Source organism: Bombus terrestris, chromosome 17 (genome assembly GCF_910591885.1).
Source record: "Bombus terrestris chromosome 17, iyBomTerr1.2, whole genome shotgun sequence".
Taxonomy (NCBI): Eukaryota; Metazoa; Arthropoda; class Insecta; order Hymenoptera; family Apidae; genus Bombus; species Bombus terrestris.
The window spans coordinates 8,286,824-8,309,131 of NC_063285.1; the positions used below are offsets into that span (position 1 = coordinate 8,286,824).

General features: G+C 30.8%; 1 protein-coding gene and 1 long non-coding RNA gene across 4 annotated transcripts; one reads left to right on the forward strand and one right to left on the reverse strand.

Annotated features, from left to right (window-relative positions):
• Positions 1-8,434: 8,434 nt before the first annotated feature.
• Positions 8,435-17,284, reverse strand: LOC100642545 (dynein axonemal heavy chain 17). 3 transcript variants are annotated; one of them, XR_007227190.1, is made up of 3 exons: positions 10,755-11,356; positions 10,622-10,679; positions 8,435-9,174 (listed from the first exon to the last, which is right to left on the reverse strand). XR_007227190.1 is itself a non-coding variant. In XM_003401982.4 (2 exons), exons 1-2 carry the CDS (start codon positions 17,258-17,260, stop codon positions 8,851-8,853), a joined length of 453 nt encoding a protein of 150 aa, XP_003402030.4. In that variant the 5' UTR covers positions 17,261-17,284; the 3' UTR covers positions 8,435-8,850. The 3 variants fall into 3 exon arrangements, 1 of the variants encoding a protein (XP_003402030.4); XR_007227189.1 differs by having other exon boundaries at positions 10,749-11,356; XM_003401982.4 differs by lacking the exons at positions 10,622-10,679; positions 10,755-11,356 and adding an exon at positions 17,132-17,284.
• LOC125386796 lies at positions 11,406-13,659 on the forward strand. Its single transcript, XR_007227196.1, has 2 exons — positions 11,406-12,081; positions 12,163-13,659. It is a non-coding gene; the product is annotated as an uncharacterized LOC125386796 (long non-coding RNA).
• Positions 17,285-22,308: the final 5,024 nt, after the last annotated feature.

Genomic DNA, 22,308 nt, shown 5'->3' on the forward strand with positions numbered 1-22,308 from the left:
CCAACATGCTAATTTAACCGTTAAAAAATTCCACCAAATGTCCGAATTGGACAAATTGTGAATTTTAATAAATAAATTAAAAAAAAAAAAAAAAACGATATTGCTGGGAAAAAGGTGACACAGTCTCAGAAGCAGTTAAATTTGAAGGAGTGCTGCTGTTGTATGGCGGCGTATGCTTGTCTAGGCGCCAAATATGTAACACTAAGAAGAGGATAGAAAAAGTTAATGAACTTCGTTGAAAACATCATAGAGAAAGAAGCGGAAGATAATACGTCACATGTAGAAGGAACTCTTCCTGCATTGAATACAATACCAGGATCCGGTGATTCTGACAAAGTCGACGTGATGGAATGGTTGCAATGTGATGAGTATTCTTCGATTGGCCGTGACACTAATGTTATGTGTGCTTCGAATAATGGATCGAAACACAAGTATCATAAGAATGATGACGTTCCTCGATGTTTTGAAGTATTTGAGGCCTTAGAAACCACAGTTAAGATGGAGACACACGGGGAACGTATATTTGCAGAATTAGATCTGCTAAAAAAGTTGTATAATTTATTTTAGGGCCCATAAACGTCCAATCGAATCATATTTAATTTTATTATTTGTATCGGTATTATTGATATTTATGTTCTTTATTTAAATAAAGAAAAATAATAATTATGTTCTTTAATTAAATATGTAGAACAATGATGAACTTTCAGAGATCATCTTAATTCATTTCATTATCTGCTTTGTTGCTGTTATAGTTCATGTTCTTTTTTCAAATACATGGATCAAAAATGAGCATCTTTTTGAAGACGAATTATCATGAAAGTAATTTCATTATCCGAACACCCTTATGCTCCAATTAATTCAGGTAACTGAGGTTCTACTGTCCTATTGGAAATATTACTTTCATGTGTATGTCAGAAGCTATATGTATTTGTGAAATTACCCAAGACGTTGACCTTAACATGTTTTAACATCATTGAAATTAGTAAGAAGTGTTCTATTCCATATATTATACAATACAAAAATGTTTGCATTTTGGTTAAACTGCTACATAAAGGAACCACCTCCAGTGACCTTCACTGGATGTTATCAAGGTCCCAAGTGACCTTCAGAAGGTTTCACCCGTAGTCCTTATTTGTTAAAAAGTATTAACAAAATAAACAATGGCAATATAAAATACTCTTGCAAGTGGGACGAACCTTTTCGACTCTAGATATTCCCACACTATCCCGTTTCGCTTTGATTTGAGTTTGCTTTGCATCAATTTATTCATTGCCGGTTACGCTGTTTAAGCTATTGGCTTGAACAGAAAGTTCGTTTCGTTTTTGTAGCGACATGAATTTGAATTTAAACCATGACTATTAAGTTTAATTTAATCGATGTACCCTGATATTGTTGATTGGTTAACAGTTAACTGTATTATATAAAACAAACATTTTCGAAAGCATTTTTTGATTTTCTATTACATATAACTCTTAAACGTCACACAACAAATATCGGTGCAACTTGTTACTTATTCCGCCCGTTGCAAAACTATCTTGACAATTAGAAGTTGTCTCTTTAGAATGCTGCAAAAACAAACTGCAACGTTTCTTTTTCTCTAAAGATAAAGCGATTCTAAGCCGAAGGAATAACAAAGTTTTTTACAAAAATATGGCTATATATATATACATTTTTGTATAATACGTTATACTGATTGAAAACAATATATGTAAAGGAGAAAACACATCTTTCAGATTGTCCTTAAAGAGGAAACGAATTTTCCCTTCAACCCAATACTGTCTAATACGAATCTCTTCCATATCAGAGAATGAAACGCACAAAATCCCAGGAATTGCGATCGAAAAAACATAATAGTTGGTGGAAAATTATTCCAAATTTTAGCCGAAAACGCAATGTGACATCCGCCTAGTGTTTTGGATGTCAACGTGTAAAAACTCAAGAATGTGCGAGTAAACTACCGAAGTAACTACTATGAATCTCTTAACTATTTTATCATCAACTAGGTTAAGGTTAGGTTTCAGCATTTTTACCTTGCCTACCCTAACCTAACCTATATGGAATAAAACAATGGTAGGTTTGTACCTCCATTTCCACACGAAGCGTTAGTATCTTTAACAAACAACTAGCAACAGCTATAACCTTCTGAAGATAACTCACGAGGGTGACATATGTGGAGGTTAAGGTCATTGGAAGTTGGTCCCCTAAACAACGAAACTTTGCCAGATTTATTTACCAGTCTTACCAACGAAACTTACCGAACAATAACAAAAGTTAACAAAAAATGATTAAAATGATCAAATTTTCCCTATAACCTTGGATACAAATTTCTTTTGTTAACCATTGATAAGAATTACACCTTGTTTAAACAGCATAAATGTTGATAAATTAAATGCGCGTATTTATAGATATTATTCAGCAAACCTCGATTTCTTTAAGCCTCTTCTCAAACATATGAATCCTTTCGAAAACTAGCTTCTCGTGAAACGTCCAAAGTATAGGTTCTTGCGATTTAAAATAAGTTTCTACCTTTTCTTTATATGATCGAAACAATTCTTGATAATTATTGAGCGTCGGTATTACCTCCGCTATCTTCGCCTTGTTGTCTTCAATATCTCCTTCGAATAAAGTTGATGGATTTATATGTTTCACTGCCTACAAAACAATAATCAAGTGACAAAAATATCAAATACGAGCGTTATCTTCCCTGTTAATATAATAGTATAATATATAATATAATATAATATATAATATAATATTAAAGTAACGATTAGCAGAAGAATCGTGCTTATTTTCCAAAATGTTAATTTCCATGCAAGATGCGTCATAATCGAATTTCGCGGGTTTCAATAGTTGACCCACAACACCGATAGGAGACGACTAATGGTCAATCTATATATTATATATATTACATTGTATTCTTATCATTTTCTTTTTACATCACTATTATTATCTGTACACGAATAAACGCATTTTGCAGTGTAACAAATGTTAGAAGAAAAGCATTTAAAACTGTGAGTTTATGGCACTCGTTGACAAGATGTAAAGTATCTTCAATCAACATAAGTCCTACAGTCAGTCCTTTCAATGAAAAATAATGATTTGTCTTTACATCTGTAAAAGACGTCCGGTGTGTTTTCCATCTATTTCAAAGCAAGACTAACATCTGCTAATTATGGATTGTCATAATTTTTTTTCAGTATTCATCCCGTGTCTTATATTACACAACATACGTTCATTTTCCATTCATTGTTGTAAGTCTATTGCATTATTTATCATTGACAAGAAGAACAAGACCTTCAGGTGTCGCCATAAAATACATCCAAAGAAGTCAGATTATTCAGAGTCATTATCATTTAGAGATCATTTTGAAGTTTACGATATAGAGGAGAATATCTACTATTTTTTTTAAATTTAAATATTTCGTCAATTTTGCATATGTTAACTTTAGTGCCAAACACGTCATAAACTTAATCACCGTTTAAACATTTGATGTTTTCTATACAATAAACGTATCGTAAATTATTCTTAGAATTAGAAACCACGAGAACGACATACATCTTAAACACTTGGAATAAATTGGACTTCAATTGCCGATGAACGACAAACGGACGCAGGGTACAATAAATTTGTAAATGAACTTGAAATAATAATGTTTTAAATGATGTAATTTTTATTCGTAATAACATTTTATTAGGTGATACCCGGATAGGACGTAAATGAGAATCAAAAGGTACATTAAGTGTAAAATAAGGCATTAAATAAAGTAACTGATTGGTCTAGTGGTAACTAGAACTCTGAAATAACAAATGACTCTCTATTTAAATAATTCTTTTATCCAGTTAGCTGTTTCTGACGAGTATACTCATCATGAGGAAATGGTGCAATATTTTGTATTATGGCAAGCCCTGTTAGTAATAAAATTAAAAAATAAAATAGTCGTTTCGTTACAACTTAATTCTATAGTATAACAGCCACATATACTCTGTGCTTGACGAATATATTCTTGCTTTTAGGTACACACTTTCCAAATAATGGTTAATGAAAATTTATTCAATAATGGTCAAAAATGGTTGTGTCAATATGTTATCTGTTAAGTGATTATACTATGTGAATTAGATACCTGAGAAATTAATAAATTTGAAATTTCCCGTAACAGAGCAATAATTCTTTCTATAGAGTAATATTTCGAGTTCGACCACATTAAGCACACACAGTGAAACAGTAACTTTAATTTCCATATTATATCTCTGAACTCAATGTTTTCAATTTCATTGAAATACATTTCCAGAGGTTTCAAGTAAAGATTTATATCCCTTGTTTCCAACAATGCTGAAACATTAGAGCGAAGATCATTTGAACATATAAAATATATCTATTAAGTACAATAGTAATTTTTATTTTCAATTTAACAAAAGGATTAAGATTTAGTATTTTTCAAAGATTAAATCAGAACTACTTTGAATAGGAAAAGAGGAAGCAATTATAATTTTAAGTTGAAACATAAGTGTCTATATTTCTTGAATTAGGAATAAGAAAATGCTATTCCAGTCAATATAAAAAAAAAGTCAATAATTTCAAAATTATAAGAAATAAAACATTCTCTTTTTCCTAACTATTACTTACATGCAGTCACGTTCTTTACTAAATTTTTGAAATACACCGAGTATGGACTTTCCATTTTTTCTAGAAATAGATCCATCTGTCGTACTTTTGGGTCTTTTAATTGATAATAAAGCGATTCCATATTCTTTAATCTCATATCCCAATAGACCAACTCTAGTGAAATAAACGATTTCGAATGATATTAATAATTGTTGTACCTTCCTTGTACAATGACAGGATAATTACAAGTGAGATGATTTTTTTTCTTCAAAAACACGTCATATTTAATATTTTTAAAATGAAAAACTCAAATATTTTTAAACTGATAAAATATACTTGCTACTTGAAGTAGTGAACTGTTCTAAAACTTTCCTAAAACATGTAATTATCGTAATAGAATATTTTTATAAATATGGAAAATTTGCAAATACAAAAATATAGTCTATCTTTACTTTTACCTATTTTTACTTACTTACAGGTAGGTAAGTTGAATTCAACAAAAGCTACATTATTCTATTGAATTAAATGATTAATTTAATGTAATTATTCCAGAATAGAGGCGATACCAACGATTTCAATGTCCTTGAAATATGTTGATCAGTATTCTGAACAACTTTTTGCTATATATACAGTGTGTCCCACTTAACTGGTAATGCTCAGATATCTGAGAAAGTACGAAGGATACGAAACAATGTTTGAGACAAAGATTGCATCATATTGTACTCTTGCGCATTTGACCTTGAAGCACCCTGTAAACGCGACATTAAAATTTTTAAATGGATACCACCATTTTCTATTACATATTCTTGCAGCCGACATAGACACATTTATTTGCACATGTCCATTGTTGTCAGATAAAACAATAAGCCTTTCGTTTCTTTTAAAATAGAACACTAATTCTTCCTCCTCTTGGAGAAATAAGAGCACAGTTTAGAAAACTCCTAAACTAGTCTTCAACATCTACTGCAAATTTTCTCGACGGATAATTGATAATATTCAAGATTTAATATGATTCAGAATAGTTACTTACTATCGTCCAAAAGATGGTAGAAAATAAGATCACAATCGTTAGAAACAGAAAAATGGTCAAATTGTTTCCAAAACAAAAATTTGTAAAATAATTTGTTAAATAATACATACATATATATATAGCATTATGCATAAATTGCTTGTAATTTGAAAACTAAAAGTGAATGGCGGTTTATTTATAGGAAAAAGTTGTTCAGGATGTTGACTATGACAACATATTTGAAAATCATTGAAATCGGTGAAGTCGCCCTTATTCAGAATAATTACTAATTAATTAAATTGACTTAAAAATTGCCGTACTGAATTATAATTATAATTACATTCTTATAAATATGCAAAAAGTTATTGTTATCTAACACGCTCAAATTATAATCATTACAATAAAACAATACTGATTCACTTCACGCATTTCACAGATGTATAGTTTCAAAAATTTACCTAACTCGTTTCTCCGCCTAATCCATCTCTACCTGGATTACCCTAATAATAACATAGCATACTTAAAATATGCTAAATATAATATTATTGAAATATCTGGTAAAATACTTATTTTTTAAAAAATATAAAGAAAATATCTAAGATTTTAGAGAATAATTTCACAGAAAACACGTCTCTTTTTATTACAATATTTGAAACAATATATTCTAAGTATATAAACTAAGTATATGATAATATTCTAAATGAATGTGTATATAGGTGTATATAGGTCTCAGTTATATGTAATGATAAAAAAAGATAATAAACTATAAACAGATATGGTTTGAAAAATTATTAGATTACCGGACACAGGAATTCCCTTTTCATTCATTGAAAACTTTGAGAACTCTACGTTGAGGATCTCATTAATTTGTGTCGCCCATTTTATTACAATTTCCTCTATGTTGTTCTTTACTTGGAGTAATTTAGGAGATTCTAATTTAGAATTGAATTGCTGATCAAGAATTTCTTCGATACCCATTGGCATTGGTAGTAAAGTTTGTCCTGTTATTTTTCCTTTCACCTGTGTTTTGTATAAGTAATAATATTTTAATTTTTCATCACATAGCTTTTAATATGTATATATATAAACGAATACGATAGGTCAATTAATAACTATAAAATTATACAGTTTTATACTTAAAGATGACAACATAAAAATGCATTCTATAAAGTTGAAGCAAAATATTTCATACCAGATATCTACACATGAATTCATTATTAAATCATTATTGGTAGATACAAATACATAAGAACAGCGGGTAAAGCGGAATATCTGCAGAAGGAAGGAAGGACAAGATGCGGAAATGTTGAGAAGCGTAATCGTTACTAGTTGGACAAGGGAAAAAGAAAATGTGTCATGTAGTTTAGAGATAGGCACCTTAAAAGGCTTAGTAAAAAAATTGCTATAGGTTAGATTTTAGTATGCGAAGAAAAGAAAATATAGTAAAAGGTAGTATAAGTGAAGCGGTTATAAACTGGTTAATTCAGTTTTGGAAAAAAAATCCATAAAAATATAGGCACCGAACTGATTGTAAGGCAATGATAGATATGTAATAGCATATAGGTTAAGTATTGGATAGTGTATATAGGTTAGGTTAGAGTTAGGTTAGGAGAAATGAGGATAAACTAATATGTTTAATATTTAGTATTAAATATGAGAGCTTGGGACAGAAGTGTAAATAGGTATGAATCTTTGGATGTGATGGATGCTTTGAGACATTATATGACAATGAGTAGGAATTAGAAATACAAAAAAATAAATATTATACATATACAGCGCATCCCGTTTATCTTGAACTACTAAAATATTTTTTATAATTTGAAGAACATGAATGATACAAAAAAGAATTGCACGATATCAAAGTGGACATATTGTACTCTTAAGTATTTGACCTTGCGATGACCTTGAAACGTTCTGTAAAAATGGTGACACTCAGACGTTCTCAAGACGCTATAAACCTGTATCTTTTGAAAAAGATATAAAATTCTAATGTTTTGAAAACATCTGAATGTCAGCTACAAAAATATGCAATAAAAGATAGACACTTGCATTCGAAAATTACAATATCATTTTCACAGCCGGTATCAAGGTCACTGCAAGGTTAAATGAACGAGAGAGTATACTATTGTATATCCCTCTACATGTCGTGTAATTTTTGTCTAAAACATTTTTTCGTATCACTCGTGTTTTTCGAAATATTTGCGTGCTTTGAGATAAACCGGGCATACTGCATATACTCAATCATTGTTAAATATAAAATTAATTGCTTTATTATTTTTTAAATAAATATCTTTCTACCTGCCATATTAGACTTCGAAGATCGTATACTTGTTTCTTAACATCTTTCCTAACAACCTCCGGCCACCCAACGTGATTTTTTGGATTAGATAAAATGGGTACGTATGCCTGGAAATATTACATTATATAAAAATTATTTAAGGACCGATATATAGTGACTGAATTAATGACTGAATTGACCTAACAGTTTTCATATATATCTAAACTGTATAAAATATTATTTTGAAAGTAAGTTCATTTTCTTTTGTTTCTTAGTTTGTCCGCGTCTCTATGTGTTTAAGTAGATGTAAATATATTACACAAGTAGTTCTTTGAGAATTAACTAGACCAATATCTTGTTTCAGGATTATAAATGAACTTACTCCACTTTTTACTCAAATTTGTAAATTGTACGGTTTATTAAATTTTAATTACTTAAAATTGTTGTTTTATGTTTTGATACACGTTTGTTTATAGATAAGGCCAGGAAAAACAAAACACTGTTATTTAATATCAATATCATTTATTTTTGATTGTTGGTACCTGAATATTTAGACAGACTATAGATTATAGGACATAGAATTACACCACTTTGAAAATAGTTGATTATATAACTTCATCTAATAAAAAAATTTCAATTAATTAAAACAAATGATTCCTTTAAGTCTTAAATTATAGATTGTTTGATTGATATTTTCAAAAATCACATTTAGGATTTTTTCTATATTTATCTGTTTTTACTTTTACCACATATTTTGCTATCTTAATTATCTTCTACAAGCAAAAGATATTCAAAAAAGGTGACAAAAATTAAGCTTGAAAATTAATCTTTAAACTCAATTAATGTTACAATAAATACCAAATATCAAATTTTACCTACCAAATTAATATTTTCTAATTTAGAGAAAGACGTTATATATTTTTACACTATATATGTAATTAACATAGTATTGCAACTAAAATTACAAAATAAAAGAAAAGAAGCTAGATTTTCCTGAGTCGAATGTAATGGAATGTTTCGTTAAAGAGTAATTAGAGAAAGTTAGAGAACTAACATCTTCTACAAGCACCGCCAGTTCCTCGATCGGATTCGGTGCCATGTCACCTGGTATCAACAAATCTTTGTAGTTATCCTCAGTGACCTTTTGGGGCTTCCTCTTCAAGAAGTACGTCTGCTTTCTCTTAGATTGCGTTATTTCGAGATAGGGTACTAAGACACCAGCGGGTGTCAGTTGCAACACGAGGACCATCTCCGATGCAATTCCAAAGAACTTCGTGATTAAATCCTGTATGTGAAAGTCCCGTAATTCATTCATCATTGAATTAAAGAGGCAATTTCAGTTTTGGAATTTTTTTAACCGATTGTAATATTGTGAATCTTATACATGGCTAGTCAGTGAGAAGTACTATCTAAAATAACTCGTTATATATTTTTATACTCGTGTGGCGGCACACGAGCACGGAATTTTCCAACGGCTTCGCGACACAAAGGGCTATATCTTCAAAGCGTAAGGCCGACGCGCCTAATGTGCCATCGATATTCCTATGGTTCTTCCGCCGAATGTTTGGAAGAATGCACGCGTGGCAACCGCCGCGGTACATCTAATAAACGCGTGTGTAGTAGGGATATCGAAGGGCAACTAAGAAAAGAATCTGCTTGGTTTCGAACAAAGAGTCATTCTGCCTCAAGCCGCGAAGTGCGAAAGGTTCAGTATCATAGGGACGCAAACACAAGCCGAGATACGCGATTATAAACTGTCGATGGTTAATCATAGTGTGAATCGTATGAATTGTTGACTCGTTGATTGTTATAAGTAATAAACTTTTTGTTGAACATCGGAGTATTCCTTCTGCACCTATCACGACATACCACCTCACTCGTTACATGGTTTTATCGAAAAACGTCTTAAACGAATTATGTTGCATTTCATGGGACTCTGAAGTCCCATGAATTTTCTGAGATACCCTTGAACCTTTTAAATGGCGCCGTATATTTTTTATGACATTAGTCGGGCCAATTGGACATTTTCTGCAAAAGAGATATTAATCTATTTATAACGAAAAGACATTAGCGTGGCAGATATCTTGATTTGAATTTGTTAAATTTAACTTATGAAAGACGACGACAACGTAAGCACAAAAATACCGCGTCGCATCACTCCTTGTGTTTCATATTAAATTTGACAGTTGGCAAATTAACATATCCGCAACCGCGGCAGTATCGTATGAACTGACTAAATATGCTCTACAAAGGAGTAATAAAATCCACATACGTCAATAACTTAATAGTTTGGCAAATATTTTATGGGCTACGCAAATATTGTCCAATCTCCATCATCCTCCCTTGAAATTATCAAATAAATGACGATTTTTAATGACCGAATTTTACGCTAACAATAACGATCCGATATTTGGAACGACTTGATTTGTAACAAAAATTACCCTCGTCGATTCTTATCTTTTTCCATTCTTGTTCAGTACATTTGAACTCAGACAGGTATCAAATAACACATTATAATCTACACATAACAAAAGTATTAATTGTTGTTATATTAATTCATATAAATAAATATGCCCTCCTCTGATTTAGAGCAAGATAATCATTGTAACGTTATACAGAGTGTTTGGTTATAAACAAAATATGCAAATTACTAGAAAACTATCCACTGCATGAAAAAATGGTTCAAACAGGAAGTGAATGGTTTCAGAGGTGATATAATGTGGTATAATTACCTTTTTTTGTAGATGGCCAGTTAGAGGTCATATACTTTTAAATACAACTAACATTTGTCTACAAATAAATAAATAGTATAAAAACCTATTTATGTCGAAAAATTATTAGTGTAGCAGATGTTTTAACCTTAACCTATTCGCAATCCATGACGTACTGGTACGTGAAAGTCGAGCTGATCAAATCCGCCAATGACGTATTGGTACGTCAAAATCAAACTGGAGCATTTTTGCCAATGACGTACTAGTACTGAGTAGTGACTTTAATCCATTTGTATCACGGCTCTCTAATTGTATAATTTATCGCTTATAATGACAACAGCAACTTTGGCAATGAGTCTATATGTCCAAAACATGCATGACTGATCATATGTGATTTATCAAGTCATTCATAATTCATTCAGATTTTGTTTTACTGTATGGTGCCACATTTTCAACTAAACTATGGTTTGATCGATACAGAAGATCTCAATCGATATGTAATATCAAATCGATAATATTCTTTAGTCCTTATTGGATTGCGAGTGTTCAAGACGTGCCCCATTTCACTACGTGTGTCAGTATTACGATCAATAAATATTTATCTTTTCAGTCGTAATATTCTATTTGTACTCTGATGTAACCTTATACATTACTAATTAGTAGTTAATTAATTGTTAGTTCTAATTTAATCCAATCTAATCGAATCATACTATATATAAACTTTTTAAACATTCAACAGAATAGTAAAAATATCTTTACATCTACATACGTACATATGTTTCATGCTCACACACCATCTGTGTGTGGATCTACATATACACTCGCGTGCATTCAGCATATCAACAGCTCACAAAGAAAACGTAACTTGCGGAATGTTCCGCTAGAGTGACATCGGTCAGTTCGTCGTATGCAAGTTTTAATATGGCGAAACGGAGTCGTAAAGTTAAATGGGATAGAATATATTTTGATTCTAATTCTGATTCTAACTTTAATTCAAATATTCAAGAAAAATATAAAACTGAAACAATTGAAACAAGCGAGGTGAATAATGGTGAACATTGTAGCGTTGAAAATGAGGAAATTGGATATCAGTGGACACACTGTGGTGTACAACTGAAAATTTATAAATTTGGAGGGCATGCGGTAATTTTGAATACTATAAATATCAAAAAAATAGAAAGCTCGGATGAGATTAATATACATATGACTAAATAATAAATAAAACTTCGTACAAAACAACAAGACATTCGGGGCACTGGTACAATAATACAATGATACATTAATAATAATAATACATGTTTTGGCCGAGCGACTTGGCTCGTTACATTCATCCACGATGCATATACAATTTGAGCCAGTCGACGCGACACTGCCACGGTTACGAATAGGTTAATTTGTGTTGATAAATTAACCTATTCAAATATGAAAGACAAGGAATGACGCGACGGGGTATTTTTATGCTTATGTTGTCTTTGTCTTTCGTGAGTTAAATTTGACAAATTCAAACTAAGATATCTGTCACATTGGTTTCTCACTATAAATAGATTAATACCTACTTGCAGAAAACGTTCAACTGGGCCGACTAATGTCAAGAAAAATATACGGTGGCATCTAAAAGAGGTTACCTTGATATCGCAGAAAATACAAGATATTAGAAAATAAAATTGCACCCATTCGGTGAATCCCATGAAATACAGCATAATTCATTTAAGACATTTTTCAATATAAACAATAGGTAACAAGTTATTTTAGATAGTACTTCTTTTCGACTTACTCTGTATAAAGATAGATAACATGTTAAAATGCAAACAAAATCCTACTGTACATGCACTTACGCAATCAAAGATTGTACTAGGCTTTAAGCCTAGCTGCAATAAATAATATACGTATGTATATACATTACTAGAGATCTTTCGACAGGTCGTTATGACTACTTCTTTCCACAACGCATTTTCATCTTTACTTACGATGTACTTATCGAAAAAAGCAGAAAAACGCAGATTATTTTTTTATTAAAATGCATAATCAGATAAATTAATCAAACAGTAAAATTTTATTACTCTGTTTTATAAGCACAATTTATGATCCTTTTATTTTTACTTCAGATGATCACTTTATTGCGTTCTCTTAGCTTACGCGTGATCACCATAAAAACAGAAAATATTTTAGTGAAAATTAATCGTATACAGGATGTATACTGAAAGCATTTTTCAAGCATTTCCGATAATTTGCCCAGAAAAAAACTTTAAAAGACAGTCAGTCAGTTTTTGACATTTCAGTTTTCACATTTGGATATTAGAAACTACCAAAAAAATTTTTTTCGTTAAAAGATAATCACGTTGACTTTTTTAAAGGATATATATTTTGGGCTTTACAGAGTTGTAGCAAGACGAATTCAAAGGCTCACTACACAATATTCTTGAGATAACATTGTATTCAGCAATTTAGGTTAGGTCAACAGAAAGAATATGGAAAATTATTTTATTCCGATCAAATTACATATCCAAAATAAGACTAAGACCGATAAACTAATAAGTTTATTAAAAACTATATTAACTATCCAACGATAACAATAATACCGTTTTGCATTACGATAAACTACTGCTATTGGTAGACCTTACATTTCTGAATTCAAGGTCATCTTAAGATTACCTCAAGGTCGTAATATATCAGGTTATTGAATTTGTTTTGACGCTAGCTTTGACGCCAATTACAACTCTGCGAAGTCCAAAATATTTAAAAATATCGAGATGACCTTGAGTTTTTATTGACAAAATATATTTTTCAAAAATTTCTAATATCCAAATGTGTTTCGACAGGTCGAAAAATGACTAATTTTTGTCCAAAACATTTCTTTGGTACATTATTGGCAATACCTGGAAAATGGTGGTTAATCTTAGAAGATACACCCTGCATATTAAAAGGCATCCTAAGATAAATTCTTCTTTGAAATATAACTTTTTAAATCGTGTTGTCAAAAATAACAAGTAATAATAAGTTGTGACGTAATCAAATATTTTAGATAAATGAATTAAAATAAATATTCCGCTACTCACTCACTGAGTTACGTTCACGTAATTGCGGTTTCCCTGACATTTTCCTTCCAAGTTATCCACAATGCAACGCATATTTTATTTATGACCTTTCAGATAATAAAAATTTCGAAGATGAAAATCGAAATGGGAAGTTTAAATGAAAGTATCCAAGTGCGACTTATGTAATATCATGTGACCGATAAGATCATAGTGAAAGGTGTGCAATAATGTTTGCCACGCAATAAGGAAATATTTAAGTGGCTTTTGTGATAAAATACCTCACAGCTGTCCCAAGAGGCTCCGGTGACCGACAGAAATGAAATTTAAGCGGATTAGCAATTTACAATATCGATATCGGCTTCGGTATCTATAGGGGGTTTCATCTACGATCTGCCCGTCTTTTTTTAAACTACGTTTCAATTTCCGTGGCCAAATATGTTATGTTGCGATATACCGTATATATGTATATACAGGGTGTCCGACGTAACGCGATTTATTTTTCATATTTTCCTACTATTTGCAACAATGTAACATTTTTTTGTTTTGAACCGTACTTTAATGATATACAACGTATTACAAATGACGATAAAAAAATTGTGATTTCTGCGAAATTAGTGTTCACATTATATGCAACATTATCTGGTTATCATCCGTCCAGGTTTTCCCGGAATTGTCCTAGTTTTTAAGACAACGGGAAATTTTCCGTGATCCGGATTTCCCGATGCTGACTTATTTTCAATCGTCCATATTATCATGGTATGCATGCATGTGTGTGCGTGCAGTGACCTGCCACGTGTCAGACACATCTACATGTGTTCTGATATACTAGGTAGCAATGCATTTATTTTTCTAAAAATGATTTCTAAATGTTGCGTTCACATTAGATGCATTCGAAGCAGTCTAAATGCAAATGTTGTGCTATACGGTTATCATATCTAACCTAAAAAAATATATAGTTTGGGAGTTTCCAAGTTTCAGGCGGAAAGCTTTGGAGTTTTAATGCTCTTTATTCTAAATTAGCAATTTTCTAAATGGCAACCCTATTTAATAGGAATATTAATCCAGTCATCTTTTGACTGCATAATCACTTTCAAGAATAGTTAAACAGAATGTAAGATCCCGTAGATAACTGAGTTTACAATAGTATATCTTACGTGAAACACCCTATAGATACTAAGATTGAATATCGCTATTGCATCATCGGCTATTTAGTTTATTAATCTCTCGAAAACTAATGAATACTCAAAGCTAAAATTTTATATTTGTAGTACACTACTCCCCTCAAATTTCGTATCAATCAGCCACCCGGACCTTTCGGAACTTTATCCTCTTTCATATTTATAATCCAAAAGTAAAACGGGAATTTACCTGTGAGTAATACTCAAGTTTCATTCCTTTATCTTAATAGCCTTACACGCGCGATAAGATCCAAACGAATGTGTAATTGCATTTAAGAAAGGAATATATTTTCACAGTGCAGGTATTCCAATGCGTTTGCAGCAGAGGTGCAAAATAATAGTTAGTTTAAACATTTTTCATCGATGAGAGAAAAGTCATTGAGTAAAAATGAATGTTTATTTAAATATCAATTAGTTACTAATAAATCTCAGAAATTTCCCAAAATTAAAATGATTAAAAAATAATAATTTTTATTTGTTCCAATTACGAGTAACTATTATGAATAATTACAATTTTTTTGGCTACTAGTAAACATTATCAATGGCGAAATAATTAAATTGTGGTTATCAGTAACCAGCATATGTACATAAACAAAATTTATGTTGGTTACTGTTGAAAATGACAACGTGAGTTCGTGCTCGCCCTCCACATGCGAATGCACTAGTTACAAAAGGCAGTAACTAGAAGATTGTCCTAGATGCAATCGATAAACTCGATCGATAATTTTTAGATGTCTATATTTTTTTTCCTAGTCTATGTAAGCGCGTGCAATAAAGATTTTTTCGGCTCAGAACGGTGTGATAGATTTATCCGTGCAATATTGTAATAACTATTGTGATCCTACCTCTGAATATAAAAATAACAACAGTTACCAGCAGCCATTATCGATGGGCCGAATTTTATTTTAGTTATATTTATTATTATTAACAATTTTTATAATTAACTTTTTATATTAAAATATTATATATTTATTATATTTTTTTATATATATTATATTTTATATTAATTTTATATTAAATTTTTTTTTATAATTAATAATTTATAATTATTTATTAATTTTATTTATTTAGTTATATTTATTTAATTATAACCGAAAACAGATTTTCGATGGCGAAAATTCTTTTTAATTATCGCTAAGCAATATCAATAACAAAAATCTATTCTATTCATATTCGACTATTGTCAATTATTATTAACATTACTGTTAAATAATATTTATCGACAACATAAAAAGACTTAATTATAAAACTTGTTTATTAAGCAAACAACGGTATGAAAATATATGAAACAAGGAATAGGATAATAAATATTACAGAATAATATGTCGGATTTCGTTAGAAATTTTAGGCGTGAAATAATTAATAAGTATAACAAAAGCTATTGACAATGTTCCTGGGCTCAATAACGAATCCACGGTCAACGGGTAAACTCTTTGTACAATGGAATACATTTTGTAGCACGCAGACACGACAACTCAGACGCTGGGTTACTTTCAGACCCCCTCCAAGTCCATCACAGAAAACTCTCCAAGGAGATTGCAAATAAAAGACAGATACAGTCACACATGTCAAATACATATCGATCGGGAATATCAACAAATTCCCAAGCGCCGTAGCTAGGCAGTCCCGCGTAAACCAACATTGCTCCTGATCGAGACTCGATTGTTTATACAGCGTGTCCTCAACATCGGTACCTCCTCTGTAAGACATTTCGTTCATCCCGTGACCGTGGCTACGTTCGGCGACCAGTTATGTCACCTCGAGCCCAAGTATTGGGGAACTTCTTAAAGAAAGGCCCAATGTCCCTACATCTCCGACAAATATTTTTATTAACGCTTGCATTAATATTTTACCAATATCTCTTATTCTATTCTTTGTTTCATATGTTTTCATACAGCTTTTTTGCTTAATAAGATATATATATTAATATCAGTAATATATATTAATTATCAGTAATGCTAATAGTTAACAGTAACCGAATGTGACCAGAAAAAAATTCTGCCATCTATAATGGTTACTGTAACCAAACATATTCCGCTCATTTATATTGGTTACTGGTAACGAAAGTTAAATTTCCATTATCAGTAATGGTTATCTTCAACCAAAATTTGTTTAACTGAAGATATTAAATCTTATATATCATAACATTAAAAATTTGTTTTATAACAATTACGGTGTCTGGTTTGCGGATAAAATGGCGTTGTAAAAAATGAAAGCTTTATCGAGTTATACAACATTTTGGTTTATCCTTATTCGAAAAATAAATTGATTTCTATGATAGCACTTCTATCAAACCACTTTAAACGTATTCAAGTTACCTTGAAATCCGCATTGGATAACATTTTCGCCCATCTATCGGCTTTTAATTTTCTCGAATACGTCAGATAATTAAACATATATTCCAATCGCGGATCCTCCTCTTTTTTCTCGTCATCCTTCTTATCCATTTTTCTTGGTTACAACTTTATTTATTGAATTAAATATAACATTTTATATTACTATTAATCTGTTTCTTTATCGTATGTTTATACAAAGAAACAACGACTCCTATAACAGCAGAGTGTATGCAGATACCTTCAAAGGTTTCCTTTGTGATCTGAAGTTGGATCTTGGCTAAATTCATACCGAAAATTGCACCGTTACTATATATGTATACATGTATATATGTATATCTGCTATATATATATACATATATACATATGTATAGAGGAGTATGGGACGAAATAGGATACTATTTTGTGAATATATTATTCTCCTTTACACAGAGTGTTTCATCTTGATCGATACGCACAAATATCTTTTTAACTATACATTTTCCGAAGAAGTGTTTTAAATGAAACTTGCTCTGTTTGAAGGAAGACGTCTTATGGTGACTACCAGATTTGTCTAAGTGAATCTTAAGGTGATCTTTGCCTTTATTAACTATACATCTTTCATACACAATACAATACATTTTTTAATTGTCTACAGGCAAAATATTATTACGAAAAGTAGTATATGATTAAGGTACTTGTATCTGAGAATGCTTAGCTTAAAAGATATTTCAATGTCAATTTCATCAAATTGAATTATATGGAAAAGAGAGAAATATTATACAAATAAAAGCACTGCGTTATCTTTCCTTGTCTTTTATACGATAAATTTTATAAAATCAAAAATAACTATCTTTTAAACTAATCATTTTTCAGAGTCATTCTTTTCCAACAAATATACAAATCTTTAAATGAGAAGAAAACAAAAAAAGCTTGTATGCAAAATAAAATAAAAACATTAGGAGGTTTCATAAAAGTATTTAAAATGTCTCAAATAACAGATAAATTATCTATCTTTTTTCGTAATTTAAAGGTCATTAAAATTGACTTTTATACTCAGAAAATATTTTTTATTTAAATTTTTTTTTAAATCCATCTACTATTCTTTTAAAATTAACTATTTAAAAGATCGTATTCAGAAAATATGACGTTTTAAAAATTTTTCGAAAACTTATATCACTTCATCGCCCACTTAACCTCACATTCGCTTACATATGAGCAATGCTTTTAGCTACACTTAATTGGATAATCAATTTTTCATTCGTTCCAAGTACCACATTTTACACATTGTTTATTTTATTTTCATGACCGATTTTGAAATAAACAAACATTTTTCTAGGATGAGGTTTTTGCTCGTCTCGTATTTTCCAATTAAAAAATATTGCTTCATGTATTAAAGACTTAAATTTCTATTTTTAGAAAGCTAAAAGATATCTTTTTTTAATTCTACGTTACATAATAGTCAATATTTGTAATTAGGCAATTAGGTAATTAGGCTTGAAATATTTTTTGCTATGTCATGAAGGTTATGTACTATGTGTTCGTATTATCGAATCAAAGAGAACACTTTCAAAGTCTATACGATTTGTACCAATCAACAAGATTAATGATTGCAGTCATTAAACGTAAAATGGGCCTATTTATTTCGCTTAGAATTAGCACTATATTTCTACATATAGTGGATTTCTCCTCCGCATTCAGTTTCAATTATATCATTGACCAGAGTTTTTGATCACAAGTTTTTAAACTATATTTTGCTGAAATGAATTCGAAGCTCCTTTCTCTTTCGCTAAATGCATGAAAAAAAGCTGTACAAATACCAATAGAAGGAAATAGTTAATGACAAAGGCATAACACAGACATGTATACTAACAGGCTGTTATTATATTTTCTGAACACCTTAGCTTAGCGATTATTCACTTGAAAAATTCCTGGAGAGAAGAGCAAAACGTTTTAGATCGTTGAACAACAGGAACAGATTTAATTACATGGTCCATAACCTCATATTATTAGTTAAGGAAGATATAAAACAATTTGCGAGAAATATTTATAATCCATTGTACATATTGTAACAAAAACTAAAATATTTTCTTATTCTTACCTTATAATAATAAATAATGTGACCTTAAGTATTAGACCAAATAGATAAACAATAATAATAATAGTTACCTACTGCCACTCTGGCTCGGTAGGTATAGAGGTTTGTTTTGTTTCCTATTCTTACATTCTAAACATCCTTAACACTAACTTACTAAAAAAGATGAGTTTCTCACTTATTTTCCATTGCATTTATTTACATTACAATAATCTGAAGACATCTTTGCAAAATAGCAAAAATTGAACTGTTGAGCTAGTCTAAGCTGCGCTATGTTCCTTATCATGTGTGTTGGCAGTTGTAACTAGATATAGTCTTCATGTTCGTATGCTGCAGGTCCTTGTTTCTTTTGTCCTTAGTATCATAGCTGATGTTTAAAATTCCACGATTGTTCTTTAAAATAAGCTTCTATCTCTTACCTTCTCTAGGATGCTTGGTAGGTCCTTTCTTATTTTCTTCGCCGATGAGTTGTTGCATAACTCTTACTGGCCGGTTTTACCAAGTATATTTTTAATTTGTATATACCAGTTTCTTACCAGTTTTCTCGTTTTTCTACATCGTCCAGTTGGTCTAATCTGTCGCAACTTCTCCTCGAAACCTTGTGCCCTCCATTTTCAGTAATTTAATTCTCTACCGCAACGCCTTCTATATGATTCCCACATTTGTTCTCCCTGTTTCAAATCTCAGCAAGCTCCTATCGTCCAATTAGTCTTCTACCTACGTTGTCAAAACTATTTGAGAAGCTGTTAACGAGTCGACTTCTTCCACTCCTAGAGGATTTCAAAACACTGCCAGATCATCAATTCGGTTTTCGGAAGCAATATTCCACAATAGAGCAAATCCATCGCATAACACACAATATCAACCAAAGCTTAGAAAAGAAAAAATATTGCTCAGCGGTATTCCTTGACATTCAACAGGCATTCGACAAAGTATAGCATGAAGGGCTTCTATACAAACTTAAAAAAATCCTACCACACACCTACTACTCCATCCTAAAGTCCAACCTAACCAAAAAACAATTCATGGTTAAATACTTAGATGCCACTACCACAACATTCCCGATAGAAGCTGGCATACCCCAAGGTAATGTCCTCGTATATAAATTATACTTATCTATAATAAGTATTAACTTATTATAAATAATTAACCATGTCACTGCGCCACGCCAGAGAAAATTACTTATAATTGTCAATGCGAGAATTGATAGTAAAATAAAAAGTAAATAAAAAAAAAAAATCTCAGCAAGTGGAGTATGGAATACTGTTTGTAGCAACCCAGTAATCTTTTCAGGAGCACAGATTATTTCTATGTTAGTTGTGTATCCAAAGATAAATCTTTATATACCAGATATATGTGTAAATGTTGCGGCTATTGTCACATCAAAGATTTTCATTTTTGCTTCCCAGTTATATATTTCTTTCTTTATGAATGGTTTCCAAAGCGCTGCAAGAGCTTATCTGGCTTTCGCTACGAACTGTTGGCAGGTCTGGTTGAAGCCAAAGAAGTAAACATCTAGATGAGTATACTTTTTGTTATTGTTATTGTTATAGTTATCACTATTGCTATTGTCAGGGGGGAAATGTACACTCTGGTAATAGTAGAGAAAAATATGGGTTGCTCACGCTTATGGTTCTGATTGTTCACGAACTAGTGCTGCACCATGCGGCCAAGTGCTGAAGGTTGCAAACCCTAGCACATACAAGAACCTATAATGCACAATAACATAGACAAGAACCTATTAATTTCTATTCTACATGAACTAATTGTACTACGAGAAAGTTCGTATCTACTTTTCTATTCAATAGACACGTACAAGAATAACAAAATCGCGAATAATTAAATTAATTGTAAGTTGTCAGAGGAAGAGAAATTAATTGTTTACTATATCTTTTCTAGAGAAGAAAAGAGAATATTCTCTTTAAAATGATAATGGATCAGTGGAATGACACAATAACCTTAATATATTTTCCTTACACGATGGTGTTTTAGATTTAACATTGAATTTGCTTTTATCCCAATAATGTTTTTGTCATACTGAAACCAAAATATCAATTTTATAATAGTAAATTCATTAGATGGTAAACAGTGAATAATATTTCTGACAGAATGTATCCATCTCTGGTATCTATTTTGCATGCATGTTCGTTTACAAGAATGACGAAAACAGAAATTCCAATCGACTATGGGCAGTATGTAAGAACATGAAGACATAACGACTAATTTGTGTAACCACGTAATTGAGTGGTGCAACTAGCCACGCTCTTTATCCATCTTATTTTCATTACTGACACAAATTTATTAATTCTATGAATCTTGATCTTGTTAAAAGGAGAACTATATTGAGATAAACATTTCACATTATATTAACATTAGACGAAACTTCTCATTTGGTATCTAGCGAAAGAATAGTAAACAGAACGATATAAAAGACGAAACGACGATACAAAATCTTTTAGAGAAAATTTAGAAAATAAACAATTAGGATACTACTGCTACTACTACTACTACTACTACTAAAAAAAATTATTTTAAAAAATATAGGAAATTATGTTACAATATTGGTAGCAAAACTTTCATTTTAGAGGAAAAACAAAATTTTTACGGAAATTTAATATATGTATCAATTTTTTATAGCAAATATAATTAAAAATCGCTTACAATGGTGTCGTGTTTCGTGTAATTTTAATTAAAAAAATATCACGAACCTGTTGATGAAAGTTTCATAAAAAGAGGGCCAATAACATAAGTTTTATTGTTGCATTGTTGCTTTATCGATTACCGATCTCGGATTGAGTAATATTGCTCGCCACTACCTCTGTAGTTGGTAACAAAAGTTCAGTAAGGAAAATGTAATTGTAAAACGTAATTGTTTTATTGTATATCTAAAGATATCATCAAAATGCTAAAATGGTCCTATCGTGAGTGTATCTTAATTGAATTATTTTATTATTATTATTAAGTAAGTATTAAGCAATGATTGTTGCGTTTACATACAAGAAAGTTACAATACAAGAAACATTCGATAATTACACAAAAATCTGGTGCCAAATATTGCAATAACGAACATGTAGAAACGATTGTATTT

Excerpts from the sequence above, each read along its gene's own strand:
- LOC100642545 (XM_003401982.4), bottom strand. The coding sequence starts at position 17,260 with ATGGATAAGAAGGATGACGAGAAAAAAGAGGAGGATCCGCGATTGGAA. Across the intron at positions 9,175-17,131 it reads TATCCAATGCGGATTTCAAG|GATTTAATCACGAAGTTCTT; the intron begins GTAACTTGAATA and ends TTTCACATACAG.